Source organism: Gossypium hirsutum, chromosome D06 (genome assembly GCF_007990345.1).
Source record: "Gossypium hirsutum isolate 1008001.06 chromosome D06, Gossypium_hirsutum_v2.1, whole genome shotgun sequence".
NCBI lineage: Eukaryota > Viridiplantae > Streptophyta > Magnoliopsida > Malvales > Malvaceae > Gossypium > Gossypium hirsutum.
In genome coordinates, this window is record NC_053442.1 from 61,856,441 (window position 1) to 61,871,433 (window position 14,993).

At 31.9% G+C, this 14,993-nt stretch overlaps 1 protein-coding gene and 2 long non-coding RNA genes across 7 annotated transcripts; 2 read left to right on the top strand and 1 right to left on the bottom strand.

Annotated features, from left to right (window-relative positions):
• Positions 1 to 1,161: 1,161 nt before the first annotated feature.
• Positions 1,162 to 5,605, bottom strand: LOC107903373 (pentatricopeptide repeat-containing protein At2g19280). Its single transcript, XM_016829391.2, has 5 exons — positions 5,564 to 5,605; positions 3,316 to 5,419; positions 3,037 to 3,165; positions 1,815 to 1,969; positions 1,162 to 1,618 (listed from the first exon to the last, which is right to left on the bottom strand). Exon 2 carries the CDS (start codon positions 5,377 to 5,379, stop codon positions 3,370 to 3,372), a length of 2,010 nt encoding a protein of 669 aa, XP_016684880.1. The 5' UTR covers positions 5,380 to 5,419; positions 5,564 to 5,605; the 3' UTR covers positions 1,162 to 1,618; positions 1,815 to 1,969; positions 3,037 to 3,165; positions 3,316 to 3,369.
• A 1,827-nt stretch (positions 5,606 to 7,432) lies between these two features.
• On the top strand, positions 7,433 to 11,612 carry LOC107903375 (uncharacterized). Of its 5 annotated transcripts, none has more exons than XR_005915092.1 (6): positions 7,433 to 7,624; positions 7,691 to 7,744; positions 8,288 to 8,331; positions 8,442 to 9,282; positions 9,755 to 9,862; positions 9,941 to 11,612. It is a non-coding gene; the product is annotated as an uncharacterized lncRNA (long non-coding RNA). The 5 variants fall into 5 exon arrangements; XR_005915091.1 differs by having other exon boundaries at positions 8,288 to 8,326; XR_005915090.1 differs by having other exon boundaries at positions 7,433 to 7,744.
• A 1,449-nt stretch (positions 11,613 to 13,061) lies between these two features.
• On the top strand, positions 13,062 to 14,678 carry LOC107903377 (uncharacterized). The gene is made up of 2 exons (XR_001685788.2): positions 13,062 to 14,008; positions 14,103 to 14,678. It is a non-coding gene; the product is annotated as an uncharacterized lncRNA (long non-coding RNA).
• The last annotated feature ends 315 nt before the right edge of the window (positions 14,679 to 14,993 follow it).

A 14,993-nucleotide genomic window follows, 5' to 3' on the forward strand; every position in this document is an offset into this window, starting at 1 on the left:
CACCCCTTCACGCCCCTGCTCTAACATATGTTCATATTTAAATAAAAGTTATTTTTATTTAATTTTACTTGTTTGCATAAAATTAAAGGTACAATGATTTACTCGATTTTATAATTCATGGACTAAATTATAATTTTAACTATTGTACAAAGATTGTCTAAAGAATTTACCCTTTTCAAAAATGGATGAGAACCATTTATTTTCAAAGTCAAATTAGTTGAACATTATGATTATGCTTCCTTCATTTTGTTTATATTTACAATGAATTAAGATAGGGTTTAAATTTTAAATTTACCATTCATTTTAGTTCAAAAATTACTCTTTTTTTTTTTGAGAATGCATTCCTCAGCGACTACTATTTTTATAATTTAAGGGCTTTTTAATTATTTTATTAAATTAAAAGTTAGATTCTTAAAAGATAAGCAATAAATTTGATCTATTTCCTTAAATAAAATGATAATCTTTGAAGTTTAAGCTATGGGTATTTTAATGGGTTGACTTTTTTTTAGATTCAGAATTATGAAAGAGTTAATCCAGTCTGATAATGTAAAGGTTATGAAGGTTATCTAAGAGTTCTCGTCAAGAGCATTAAATTTTATTTTGATCAAGCAAATTCATCAACTTTTATCAAAAGACAGACAGCAGATCTTACAACAAGTCCTAGAGAGGATAAAAAATTATGTACAGCTGTACAAATTTCCTCCAAGGGAGATTTCCTTTTAGTTTAGACCTAGTAAAACCATGTTATTAAGATTTCTTTTTAGACGTGTATATAAAGCTTATGGCGAATTGACCAAGTAGGTACTTTTATTATAAAAATTGAATCAAATTAGTCCCTCTATTATTAAATCAATTTAATTTTTGTAAGCCTATACTATTAAAAAGAATAAAATTAAGTCTAATTTTCAACAAATTTAATATTTAATATTTAATATTTAACAATGTTATATTTTAAAAGCTTTTTGACTAAATATTTTATTTGGAGTTAAACTATAAATGAAAAAAAAAACTTTTATGCCAGTTTTTAAATAATAAATGTTAACTTCGCTACAATTTGAACTTATTTAATTCTTTTAAATGATTAAAGGATTATATTGATTCAGTCCTTAAAATAGAGGGACTTCCTATGTACATTCACCTAAAACTTATATAGCAATTTTATTTTTTTAACAAATAAAGAATTTATTCAAATGAAAAATGGTTTACAAAGTCCGGTTGGATATTGTTGGCCCACTAAAATCAAGAAAACCAGGAGCATATAACAAACCAGGTAGACTAAATCATGCACACCAAGTAACAAAGCATTAGAAATAACAAGAGGCCTACACATCAAACCCACAAGACAGCATAGCAAATCCGGTATCTCGGATCCACGGAGGCAAAGGCGGAAGCCAATCAGCAACAAACACGAGCATCCAACGCCCACAACATGAGATGGTTGATTTTAGCACCACTGGCATAGAAGATGGTGTTGGACTGTAGCAATATCTTTTATATTGTTACTCAAACTTGACTTTGAGTGTTAGATGCAAGTATATGCCCGACACAGGTAATCTCCATTTGAAGTTTTTCCATATATTTGGATGGTCTTTGAGGAGGTATATCCCCAAACTCATGTCTGAAAATGCATTGGACATAGGTATTTCAAGAAAGATAAGGTACTAGACCAACAAAATCTTTTTTATCATAAGCAACATATACAAGCATTACATGTCTGTAAAATGATCAAACGAGTACTAATTATGATTCCACCATGATTATCAAAAAAAAAAAAAATTGAATGAATTAAAGAGATGCAAAGAAAAAGAACTCACAAGTTTCAACACACAGGGCCCTCTTAGAAATGTCTTTTTGAACTGGAGACAATTAAAATCAAAGGACCTTTACACTTGGTAGGTAATTGCTGTCATAGATCTGCAACAAGTTTTAAAGAATATCTGCATTTTGAAGATGAAGACCCTTGAGTTACCTGCATTACATTATAAGCATTGATGAGTACAAAATTTAAATCTTCTACAAAAAAAAAAATCATAGTAAAAAGATTATATTTTTAAGAAGTAGCGGGTCCCCCAACCTTCCTTGCCCTCCTCTCATATGTTTCTAACCCTCAGATGCATGAGTCAGGTACGACAATGGTGTACTTATTCTTATACCCATGTCTGGATATGCACTGGACATGTGTTCTTTGACAAAAATGAAAGCCAAAGCAACATATGTATATCAAACAAATAGGAAATTCTCAAAAGTAACCGGGGAGTTTCGGTGTGATAGCACTTGAGAGATGTGACCTCATTTGGTTTATGGCCATTACTTATTTCCTCCATACAAAAAAGAAAAAAAAAAAAAAAGAAAGAAAAAACAGCACCTAGTTCCATCTCAAGGTAAGAACTAAGAACACCACTTCAAAGTTTGCAGAAATCCAATCCTACTTATGTTCATTCAAAGACACATGCATTCCTCACTGCTGGTTAGAAATGAGGATGTTCAGGTAGTTCAATAAAAAAAGGTCGATAAAACACTACTACATGAAGTCAAATGGATCTGATCAAGACATCTAAGAGATTAGCAAAAACCCATATCAGCTTTCAAAAATATTTAACCAATAATTCTTGTAAATACCAATGACCGGAGGAGAGAGAGACTTAGAGAGGTGTCTTCTTATCGTCTAAGCATCAACATATTATTTCATCCAGATATACATGATCAGACTCATTACAAGCTAAAACTCCATCAAAAGAATCCATGATGCATGAAAATTCAAAAAAGTTGTTTGGTCAGGAAATTGCATGAACGCATGCATGTGCAACTATCACTCAAATTTGGGTGCAAGTGTTGGATACGAATACATGTCCAACATGGGTAAATTCAATTTTTCTAAGTTTCTCCATGTACTTAAAGGGTCCTTGGAGGTTTATATCCCCATTTTAAACATGAGTTGGACATGGAAACTTCAAGCAACATGAAGAGCCAAAGCAACATAGATATGCCATAATATGACTTTAGCAGAATTAACAGAAAGATAAAGAACAAACATACCTTAAAGTCAGCCTCCTAGAAATCAAACACAACTACTCATGAGTGCCAAAGCAGATCTTTACTATTAAGCAAAGATGACACCTTATGGACAAGCTCTCAGTTAAGATTAAGTCATACCAACAATACCACCTGGAAGGTCACAGAGATTGAGCCAGCAACTCAGAACAGTATTCCAAAATTATGATAAAGTATAACAAATAAAACATCAAAGGCAAATCCTACTTAACTTTGCTAAATCAAGCATACAAATAAAAGAAGCATGAAATGAAGACATCTTACAGCTCATACAGCTAGAGGAATCCTCGGAGGCAATGTTGCACATCAGCTGAAAAGTTATGGCATATCTATACAATCACTGACATCAACATGGATATCATATTGCAGCAGAAGTTGTTGCAGTTTCAAAGCTGCAGTCTCTTCGGGGTTCTTGACCCACTTTTTCTCAAACCCAAGGATGAATGCTCGATGAGTACCTTTATTAGGCAGGATACCATCTCTAATCATCATTTCCACCAAGTTGCATGCCTTGTCCAGGTCTCCAATGCCACAAAATCCGTGAATGAGAGTATTGTATAATACCAGGTCCGGGCTCAACCCACTATCAAGCATCCTAACAAACAGAGCATTAGCTTCTGTCATCCGTCTTTCCCTGCAGTAGCCATTAAGTAAAGCACTGCAAGTCAAGACATCAGGTTTCACAGCGCATTCACTCATGTAAACCCATACAAGAAATGCTTCCTGAAAGTCCCCTTTCTTGGAGAGCCCATCTATGATATTTGTAAATGTCACCATATCAGGAGAAACACCCCTTCGGACAAGCTCATTCAGAATATCTTTCGCCTCATTCGTAAATCCTCTTTTAATCAGGCTATCAATAATAATGTTATAGGTTGTAACATCAGGAGAAATGCCAGCTGATCTCATCATATCTACAAGCATAAAGGCCTTGTGTAAGTGGCCCATCTTTCCATATCCATCTATTAATGTGTTAAATGTAACAACATCCGGTACCAAACCCTCCATTATCATCTTATGAAATAAATAATCTGCCATTTCCAAGTCTTTGGATTTGCAGCAAGCATCAATGAGCAATGTGTATGTAGTCACAGATGGGCTAATTCCGCATTTTAACATTTTCCCAAAATATTGAAAAGCTCTACCCATATCCCGATCTCTACAATAGCCTCCAATTATAGTGGTATAACTAACACAATCAGGAAGCAAGCCCAATTCAAGCATCTCTTGAAATATCAGAGAAGCTTTTACCATGTTTCCTTCTGCACAAAACTTTGCGATGAAACTATTGTACACAAAAATATTGGCTTTAAGATTAAAGAATTTTATAACATTCATTGCTTCCATTGGTCTTCCGACTTTACAGTAACCTTCAACAACAGAACTAACCAACACTGAATCCGGAAAAACTCCAAATCTAGTTATTTTAAACAGCATCGAAGTTGCTTCTCCTAAACAAGACATCTTACAAAGAGTGTCGATTATGATAGTATATGCAACAATGTCCGGTTTAATGCCGTAGTTTTTCATGTCCATCAGCAATTTCCAGGCACTTAAAAGGTGGCCTTTATTGCAGTACATGTTGATAAACAAAGTAATAATCGACACATTCAAATGAATCCCTTGCCTCATCATTCGATCAAGAAAATCCCAAGCCAAGTCCAATTGATTTAACCTTAACATCGCCTTAAGCAATGAATTACAAACGCCAACTGACGGAAACATGTCAAAATGCTTCATTTGGCACGTTAATTCAAATGCCAAATCAGCCTTCTTTTCTCTTATATAACAATCAACAAGCATGCTATACACAGTTCGTAAAACTGTTTTATCACTATGAGTCTCGTAAAAGAGTTTCAACAATTCATCCACAGGAACATCTTTGCTAACACTAACTCTCACTAAATATAGAATAAAATCCACCGCTATATGATTCATGTTCCCGGAAACTAATATATGTATCATCTTACACACCGATTTATTCGAATGCAATGATCCAATGCAATACTCAGACAACTTGAAGAAATGCAAAGCAAGCTCAGAATTCGAACTTTCATCGAATAAATCAGTCAAAATCCGAATCAAATTTGACTCATTCAAATCAACAGCATGTAGATTCTCGGGGTTAATATTGAAACCTCGTTTCGAGAGTATCGATTTGATCATACTCATAGGGTTGTTGCATTCTTCAGTGTGTTGTTGAGTGATGAAATGTTGGGATTCTAAAAGACATGAAGCACATGATGAGAATTTCTTACTAGGAATCTGCCTGAATGGTTTTATTGTGGTGAACAAGAGCTTGCTGAGGATTGAAGAAGAAACTTTCATGGAAAGCTTGAAATTTTGTGGTTCATCAGCGAGAAATGAGCTGAAAAAAATGTAAATATATATATATATATATATAACTAATGGAGTCCTTATGAGTTCAACAGACAAGGAAACAATCTATTTTCATAGAAATTATAAAAAAAATGAAGAAAAATGAAAAGGGGAGAGGAAGGGTTTAAAAAACCTGGTGCCGAGGAACAGAGGCGCCCATAAAATAAGATTAACAGTCGATAGCTTAGGTTTGCTTTAAAATATAATAAATAATAATAAGCATTATGTTCATGGCCAGACTGGGCTGGGTTGAGTCGAGTCAGGTGAAACCGGATCAATTCAAAATACTTTTAATTTTAGTTAAAATTTGTTATTAGTCTCTCTAATTTTATGGAATTTGCGATTTAGTTCATGATTTTAAAAGTTTAAAATTCAATCTTCCTATTTCTCAATTTAAAAATCCTATTTCAATCATCGTTGTTGTTGATAGTTTCTGTCAAAATTTGTTAACTTAATATTTTTATTTTCTATCAATCATATATCACGTAATATTAAGATAGCCTACTTGACATGCCAAATTGATAAATTTTGAAAAGAAATACGGAAAACAATAATGACTGAATTGATATTTTTAAATTAGAAAAACAAAAAGGCTTAATTTTTAACTTTTTTTTAGTACATGGATTAAATCTCAAATTTTGTTAAAGTATAGGGACTAATGACACATTTTAACCTTGGATTTTTAAGGATTTTTTTTGTTTGAACTTTTATTTTCAAAAAAATTAATATTTATATCCTTTTGATTTAATAATTGAAGTTCAATTAATAACTATATCAAAGAATTTTTGTTAAATTGAATTATGTGTCATTTTTCTATTAAAAAGTTTTCTCACATAGACAATATTACCTGTTGAATACGAAGTTTTAAAGTTTTCGATTTTATATATGGGGTTGTAAAATTCTACGTCAATTTTTGAGAAGTAAAATAAAATTCAATATATCTATATATAACAACAAATTTAATAAAAAAATAACAATGTTAATAGTTAGATCTGATTTAGAGAGACTAAATTCTTGAAAATAAAAATATAAAGATTAAATTGCAAAATTTCAAAAAGTAAAGAGACTTGTGGAACATTTTAACCTATGAAAAAAAGTCTTATCTTAATTTATTATTTGAGTAAACAACAGCCAAAGTCCATCTAAAATAAGGTTGTCCTATTTGGGTCACTCTAAACTTTTTTTCCAAATTTAATCACTCTAATTAAAATAATTGTTCAAATTGGTCATTATCGTTAAAAATTCCATTAATCCACTAATGGATTGCTAACATAGCACGATAATCCATTGAGTGATTAGTACGTGCTTTTGACTAAAGCTAGGGACCTCTTTATAATTAATCCAAAACCTTTGTTTATTCTTTTATCTTTGTCATTCTTTTTTTACATAAAAAATGGAGAAACCAAAGCCTTTACCATTCTGTTTTGAGAATTCACTGCATCCACTGCTTCAGAATCACCGTTTGTAATCTTGATAATCCTAGATATCAACCAGGCAAATCATGTAAATTAGTGTAACACTACAAAGAATTTGTCATATATCAACTTTTACTTTTATTGGTACCATGTATTATAAAAAGGTTAAAACATACCACAAATCCTTCTACTTTTTATAAATTTAGAATTTAATCCTTATATATATATATTTTTTTAAATTTTACTCCTTTCTAATGTTTGGTGAAAAAGCCATACTTCTAAAAAAGTTTATTAAATGGATTTTAAGTAAAAGCATAACTACATCCTTTATTATTTAATTATTATTCTATTTATTTTTTATTTTTAAATTCAATAATTTTGATATAGATGTCTTTTGCCCTTATATATATATTTTGTATCAACCTAATTAATCCTTGGCAAATATTTTGTCATTTCATGATCTAATATTCTAATTCACATGGAATCCCAAACAACTATTATGTCATGTTTGGTTCAATGAAATGGCTATTTCATTATGGCACGGTTCAAAATTTTACAGTAAAACAAATGTTTGGTTTATTGAAAATTCAAAATGTCGAATGATGATTTTGAGGCGTATTAGCTATTCCAACCTCTCCACCAAATGATCCTTCTTCCCCCCTCTCCCCCGATTCTCAATGGTTTCATCTTTTCTTTTCTTTGACCATCAACAATCTCAAGCTCAAATCAACCTAAAAGGAAATAAATCAACTTGAAGGCCAAATCAACTAGATTTTTTTGTAAGTTCAATTCAATTAGGGTTCATTTTGCATTTTTATTGATTTTTTTTTGATGATTTGTCCTAGGGAAATCGAAATGGATTCTGCATCTATTCACAAGTAGATTGATTCGTTTTTCGGGTCAGCTCCTACTCTTAAAGATCCTGCTAAAATCAGTGTTAAATTGAATCAGTTCATCCAATTTGATTATTTTCTAATATTATATTATATTATTTTTATTAAATTATATTTAATAATAATTATATTAAAATATAATTAAATTATTTTTTATTATTTTTATTAAATTACGTTTAATAATAATTTTATTAAAATTTAATTACAATAATCATCTACCTACAAAAAAATTTTGCTAAAATAACTCTCATTTTTTTTCTTATACTATTAGAATATTTATTCCATTTAACCAAACAATTAAATTACTTATCACAATTATATTTTGTTACAGCTTTATTCTATTACAATAGACCGAACGCAGTCAGATAGTGCCATCCAAAGTTAATTTGAATATTCGAAGTGCAAAAATTAAACTCTCCAACATGAATACAAATAACTTATCATATTTCACTTATTTGGATTTTTCTCATTGAATTTGAATAATAATTTCTTTATTATTAATTTTACTCTGTTTTTTTTTTTTTTGAATTATGGCTTCTGCAACCCAAGCTAAAAAGGAGGAAGTCGATTCCAGATCTATTTAAGTTGGTAATGTGAGGTTTACCAACCCTTTTTTTCATTTGAACGGTCTTTATTTGTTTAACTGGCTAAGTCATCTACATTTACCTTATTAGCTGTCTGATTTGTACTGTGATTGGAGCAGAATTGTGGGGCATTTTTCATGGTCTCTCCATTGCTTGGGAGAAGGGATTCAAGAAGGTAGTGGTGGAATGTGACAGTTCCCAAGCTGTCCAGCTGTTGAATGATGGCCAGGCTGCTTCTCATAACTTGGCATTGGTTAGAAAATATAGTCGAACTGTGAGGACGTGGTTGTGATATTTGCATTGTCCAGCTCCCACGGACTGCCAATCAAGTGGCTGGCAAAACAGGGGTTTAACATGGGTTTCGAGCTGCAAATTTTTGTTTCCCCTCCTGCTGGTGCTTGGAGTATGCTTTGTCAGGATGTTTTGAGATCTTGTTTTATATGGTTTTCTGATATCCTTCTTTATTCAAATAGAATTGTGATCATGCTTTTTAGTTTGGCCAAAGGATGTAGGAGTAGTTCTACCAGTTTGATCCCTTCAACCCAATTTGGTTTTATGCTTGTGTACGTGTGGCTTGAAATGCTCTGTTTTGTCCATGTGCATGTGCATGAACAATTAAATCTTATTCAGGGGAAACATTAATTTAGTTTGGCATATGCTTTGTTTGGCTTGTTTAGGTACCTTGTAGACTATTTAGGTGTACAATTAATAAATAATCTCAATGTTTTGTACATCTCTCTTACTCTCTATTTCTTTAGATGTCTTTGTAACATCAGGTAGACAATGCATGTACACATGAGGAAGTTCACCAGCAATTCCAATCTTGTGCTCAGGGTAACAATTTTGACAGACAAGTTTGGTCAACCTAAAGGATTTGCCTATGTTGAATCTGTTGAAGTTGATGCCGTTCAAAGTGCTCTACTGTTAAATGAATCAGAATTGCATGGTCATCAGATGCAGGTTTGTAACTTGATCTACATGTGGATTATTACTTCATTAATAAAACCTACATGAATACACCCTTTATTATAGAAAACAGCATACGGCATAAATTATTTGCATGATGGGAAAATCGACAAATGGTTCACTCATTTTTTCCTGATTTTTCTTGTGCAATTTTGGAGGTCAGGTTCCTTCCCTGTTTACTTTGCATTCGTACACTTAGCTTCATATATTGCAACTTGAAGTGGTTTTATGGGTTCAGTATGTTTTACTCTGTTGAGTATGTATCGGACACGGGTGTTCCACATGATTAATAAAAAGATCAACTGCTGCTGCCAATAAATTGGAGCAAGCCGGTTGCCGTATAACATGTATAACATCAGGGCTTCAAACTGTAAAACTAGGTTAAACATCAACTACTTGCTGTTGTAATGACCATGCTTGTGATGTATGCAAGGACCAAAGCATGAAATAGTTCTTCTTTTCGCAGGTACATTTGATTCCGTAGGTACAACTAAGTTGCAAGATGTTGGCAAAGCTGGTTTGGTGATGAGAATTCAAGGCAAGAATTCAGCTGTGCTCGGAACAGCACTCATCTGTAAGTGATTCAGTAGCCATCAAAAACTTTCGTTGAAGTCCTTTTTCTCTTTTAATCTGACCTCATGAAATGGCGCAGGCGCATATCTGTTTATAACTTTGTTTTGCAAAATGAGCCCGTGTTATATTTTACCCAACTAACATCCGAGGCAGTCCAAAATGAGTCCTTCTCCCTGCCGCGATAGTAAGAAATGTCTATGCATCAACTTTAGATTTGACCACCAAGATGATTCCTTACAAAATTGCTTTAGCCATCAAGCTGCCAAATGATTTTATCGGCTCTCTAGGAGACCAGCTCATGAATAGAGATGGTGTATCTAAGATCATTAAGCATCTCTTCCCAATCGAAAATTTCTTCTAAAGACAAGCCTCCAAGAGCAATGGTCAAATCTCTCATCTACTGGATAATCATGGACTGCAATGAACCATATCTTCTCCTTTATCTCTCTTTCTTTCTTTGGTTTTAAGATTTCACTATGGTTATAAATAAATTGTTTCTGATATTTGAATCTTGCAGGCTGCACCAACTAGTCCCTCTAGGCCGGCTCTTGAAGCACCAGCAAGAACACGATCAAGGGTTAGATAGTTGTGTTGAAGTGTCAGATAATACTTTTCTACAGTTGGTCTGAGAGTTGAGAGCATAAAGCATAAAATTTGGTTATCTGATTGGTTCTCTGATTAATGACTTCCAGCATCCTATTTAAATTGCCAGCCATATAACTTATTTCATTGCTCTAAAAATGTCAAAGGTACAATTTCTTTTAGTTCTTTTTTTCTTTATTAGCAACCTAAGCCACGATTTTAACAGCAGAAGCAATGTGTTGTGTCAAAGGTTCTTAGCTTGAATATATTTATTAGTTTAGGAAGAAGTTCTTAGCTTCTTCTTTATTGCTCTAAAAAGTTTGTTTTTATTGCTCTAAAAATGTAATATATTTATTAGTTTGAATAGGTGATAAACAGTGAACCTGTCTCGGGTGGCTCTGCTGCATCTGTATCAACCTGGGAATGTGTTGTCTCACCTGGGAGTGATACTTGTGGAAGCGTGAGGCAGACATTATTTTGCGGCCAAGTTGGCTTGAAGCCTGATTGCGTATAGAAACTGTTTGATAAAATGCTTAAGAAAAGCTAGTGTCTATTACTGCCTGACATTGTTCAGCTCAGATACTTGACATATTAAGTTGGCAATTTTTTATAAGGAAAATCTTTAGGCTTTCATTCTTGCTAGTACTTTGATGACTGCAAACCCATTCTTAATATCTAAACTGTTTATAACAACATATCTAGGAGTTTTGTATGGATTGAACTGAGGAAAATATTTTCCTAACTTTGAAGAAATTGGATCGGATTGGATAAACACGAAAGCTCGTCCTGAAGATCCAATACTTATATTGAGGTCGTTGAAGATATTCTCTTTAAATAGTAGTCATGCTGGTTTTATGGGGATATTGAGATTGATTGTAATTGATAAGAAAGTTTTGATTCTTTATAAATTGAGGACACTTATATAGATGATGTATTGATCTGAGAGCACTTAATCTTGTTCATTAAGGAACGTATCTTTGGGTGTATTGAGTGAAAAATCAAGAGTATTACTTCGGTATTGTCCTAAGTTTTTAGGAAGAAAACTTAGGAGAAAGTTGTGTAGATCTTAGATGGAAAAACAAAGAGTCTAATATGGTGAGTGTTAGACATATATAGGTGATGAAATGTAGTCTTTTGTAACAAAATAAAATTTTGAATACCTTACAGGATATTTTGAAATTAGGGTGTCGGATTGAACACTTTACTACTTTATCGTAGTAAGAGTACCAAATATTTGAATTAACCTTATTTATAAATTTGAATAGTTGGATATCTTAATTGAACCATACATTTTATGTATAAATTTGAAATTAAGGTGTTCAACTGAACATTTCACTTTAACAATGGATCAAATATTTGAATTACATGAATTCGATTGCGCTTTATATATTATATTTATTTCTTTAAAAATATTTGAAAATTTGATTTAGGTATATTTTTTTTTATATCGAAAACAAGCATAATTTTTAACAAAAATTCTATTAATATATAATGTAAATAGAATTAAATTAATTAACATTGCTGAAATAATTTAAATAAGAAATAATTATAAAAAACAGTTAATTTTCATAATTCCGATCCAACAAATCACAAAACAAACCCAAACAAATTATAGATGAATCTCATACTAATATTGAAACCAAATCATACAAACACAAATAGATCTTTAACGAATAAATTTTAAACAAAGTGACACTGAAACCAAATCACATATAGAATTTGAGCATCCTTTCATCGAAGAAGTAGGAATGAAATATCAAATCCTTTGTAAACTCCTTTGACCAAATAAATTTTTTGGTGCTTTTCATTTGAGCAAAGCACATCTACAATCATGAAGACAATTAGAATTGATGTTAATAATGAAAACAAAATCATGAAATAATAACAATATTGATGATTTAAAAAATTAATAACTCTTTAATCATCTAGAGTACTTTCCAAAAAGCTATAGAAGAATTAAAACTCAATAACTTTTATTTGAGCATTTTATAAAAAAATATTTTTATACGCCAATTTTGAAAGATTTAATTCATTTTATTATTAAAAAAAACTCAACAAATATTTATATAAATAAATTTAATTAAAAATATTAAGTTTATTATTAAAATTTTAATTCAAAGAGCGAGATAAATGTCATACTACCAAAAACAAATTTTGAAAAAGTCTAACCTATTATGCTACCAAAGTTTGCAAAACCGGACTAATAGTCCAACCGATCAAATCACCAATTCTTGATTCAGTCAATCCAATCAATTTATTTAGTTTGATTAAATAAATGGTTAAAAATTTATAAAAGAATAATATATATAAAAATTTAGAACATGCATAATAAAAAAGAACTTAAAAAATAATTAAAAAATTATCATTATTTATAATTATAATTTAATTATTTAAAATATTTAAGTTTTAAAATAGTCCAAAAATTCATTTCAAAATTTCTAAGAAAATATTTAAGTACTCTTATAAAACATTCAAAACCATATTTATTAATATCATGAGCGTCACAACAGTGGTTAATCATCTTTATCACCGGTATTCTCTAAAATGATAGACAATTGATTACGAAATGTAGTCAACTCCCTACCATATTCATATTTTTTATTGAATGATAAATTTATCCCAAAACATTACAACTCTATATTGTATATAATAAAGTTTGGTATTTATATTCATTTAAATTATCCAACTTGCACAAATCGAGAGAGGATTGTGGCCCCAGTTCACATATACTAAGATGTTCACTCAAGGCTCAAGGTGTTCACAAAAGGGACTCAGAGTGAAATACAGGCACACTCAAAATGAAGTGGGTATTTCCTGGTTTTGACGAGAATAGGGGAAAATTGTGGTTCAAAGGGATTATCTTTCTGTAATTTTTGTGGTTTAGTTCATAAACAGGTGAAGAACTGAAGTGGGTTTCTACTGGTTTTGAAGAGAAAAAAAAAGGAGAAAGAATTTTGGGTTCAAAGTGCTGATCCTTGTGTAATTTTGGTTCACATAGGAGCTTTGTTTAGTGCATAAACAAGTCAAGATGGAGGACACTTATATAGATTTTTCATGGTTTTGAAGAAAAAGGTTCAAGGGACTAATATTGCTGTAATTTTGGTTCACATTGGGGCTTTAGGGTTAGTGCATAAATTTTGTGGTTGGAAGACTTGATTTTCGTTTGAAATGGAAGAAGTGATGGGTGGAAACACCGTTCATCCAAATTCAATCAATAAATCTGAAGTTTTGGATGTAAAACCAGTGCGTACCTTGGTTTCTATATTTCCGAAGCCGTTCGAGGGTCCTCCGTTTGTTTGTGTGCCTCCTAATGGCCCTTTCCCGTCTGGGTTTTCCCCATTTTTCCCATTTAGTGGATCAAACCCAAATTCTAACCCTAACCAAAACGATATCAATCCAAACTCCTGCCCCGGTTCAGCCATTTACAGCTGAAACTTCCAATGGCCAAAATGTGTCACCAATGGGTACACATGTTAATCGAGGACAAAAACCGGCTCCTTCGTATCCTGTCAAGAAGAGGGGAAGGGGAAGACCGAGGACTTGGTTTCTTTAGAAACTACAATCGGTTAGTTTCAATCCTGGAATTAGTTTGTCTGAACAATAAAGATTTTAACATGGAATAAGTAGAAAAATGTGCTTTTGACGTTTGATGCTAGCAGGAGAAAAGCTTAGCCGAATGGAAGAGGCAAACGAGTCGAATTCCGGCATTGTTTAACATGCAGAGTTGAAAGCTGGCAACATGAGAATTCGGGCTGTTTGATGTTGGAACCGGTGACAATCGTTATCTTCCAAATAGAGTTGTGCTTGGTGAGGTTATATTCTCAGTTTAGTAAGGGTGTGATTTAGAGGGAATAGCTAGCAGCTTTAAGCATTTGTATTCTGAGAGCAAGTAGATTTTTATGTATTTAGAGAGTCGTCGGATTATCGTATCTTTTCATTGGAGACTTGTGGGATCTTTGCTTATCTTTGTGTATTCATGCAACTCTCTGTGTAATCATATGTTAAATGTTAGTAGCTTTGTATTAGGGAGTGAGTTTCAAATATTTGATATGTTGAATATGAATATGTTTCGCTCATCATGTTCTTAAGTTAAGTGATTGTATTCTTATATTAATGTCTGAGTATCCGAATATGAGTAGTTTACGATTATCCGATATGACTAGACAAGAGATCAAAATGAGAGAACCTGACTAACAGTATCAAAATACATGGTATTTTACTTTTGTCAGTTTAAACTATTTGCTATTCAAGTTTTTGTTCTCATACTTAAAATTTATTGATTTATTTATTTTTATTGGATTATATATATATATATTCAAACAGGGATGTGGGGTTGAAATAAGAAATAAGAATATGTCAAAATAATTGGTAGTGAACCTTGATATGATCAAGAATCACACCTTTGAACTATAGTCGGCATTGTATTCTTATATGATTTTATTGTATGTATTTCTTCTGACATGCTTTTGATATATATATATATATGAATTATAATGATAGGTTTGATGAAATCAAGAATTGGTGATTGATTTGATCCAATTCTAAAAATA

Bases quoted from the DNA above. Each gene is read 5' to 3' on its own strand.
- LOC107903373 (XM_016829391.2), bottom strand. From the start codon at position 5,379: ATGAAAGTTTCTTCTTCAATCCTCAGCAAGCTCTTGTTCACCACAATA.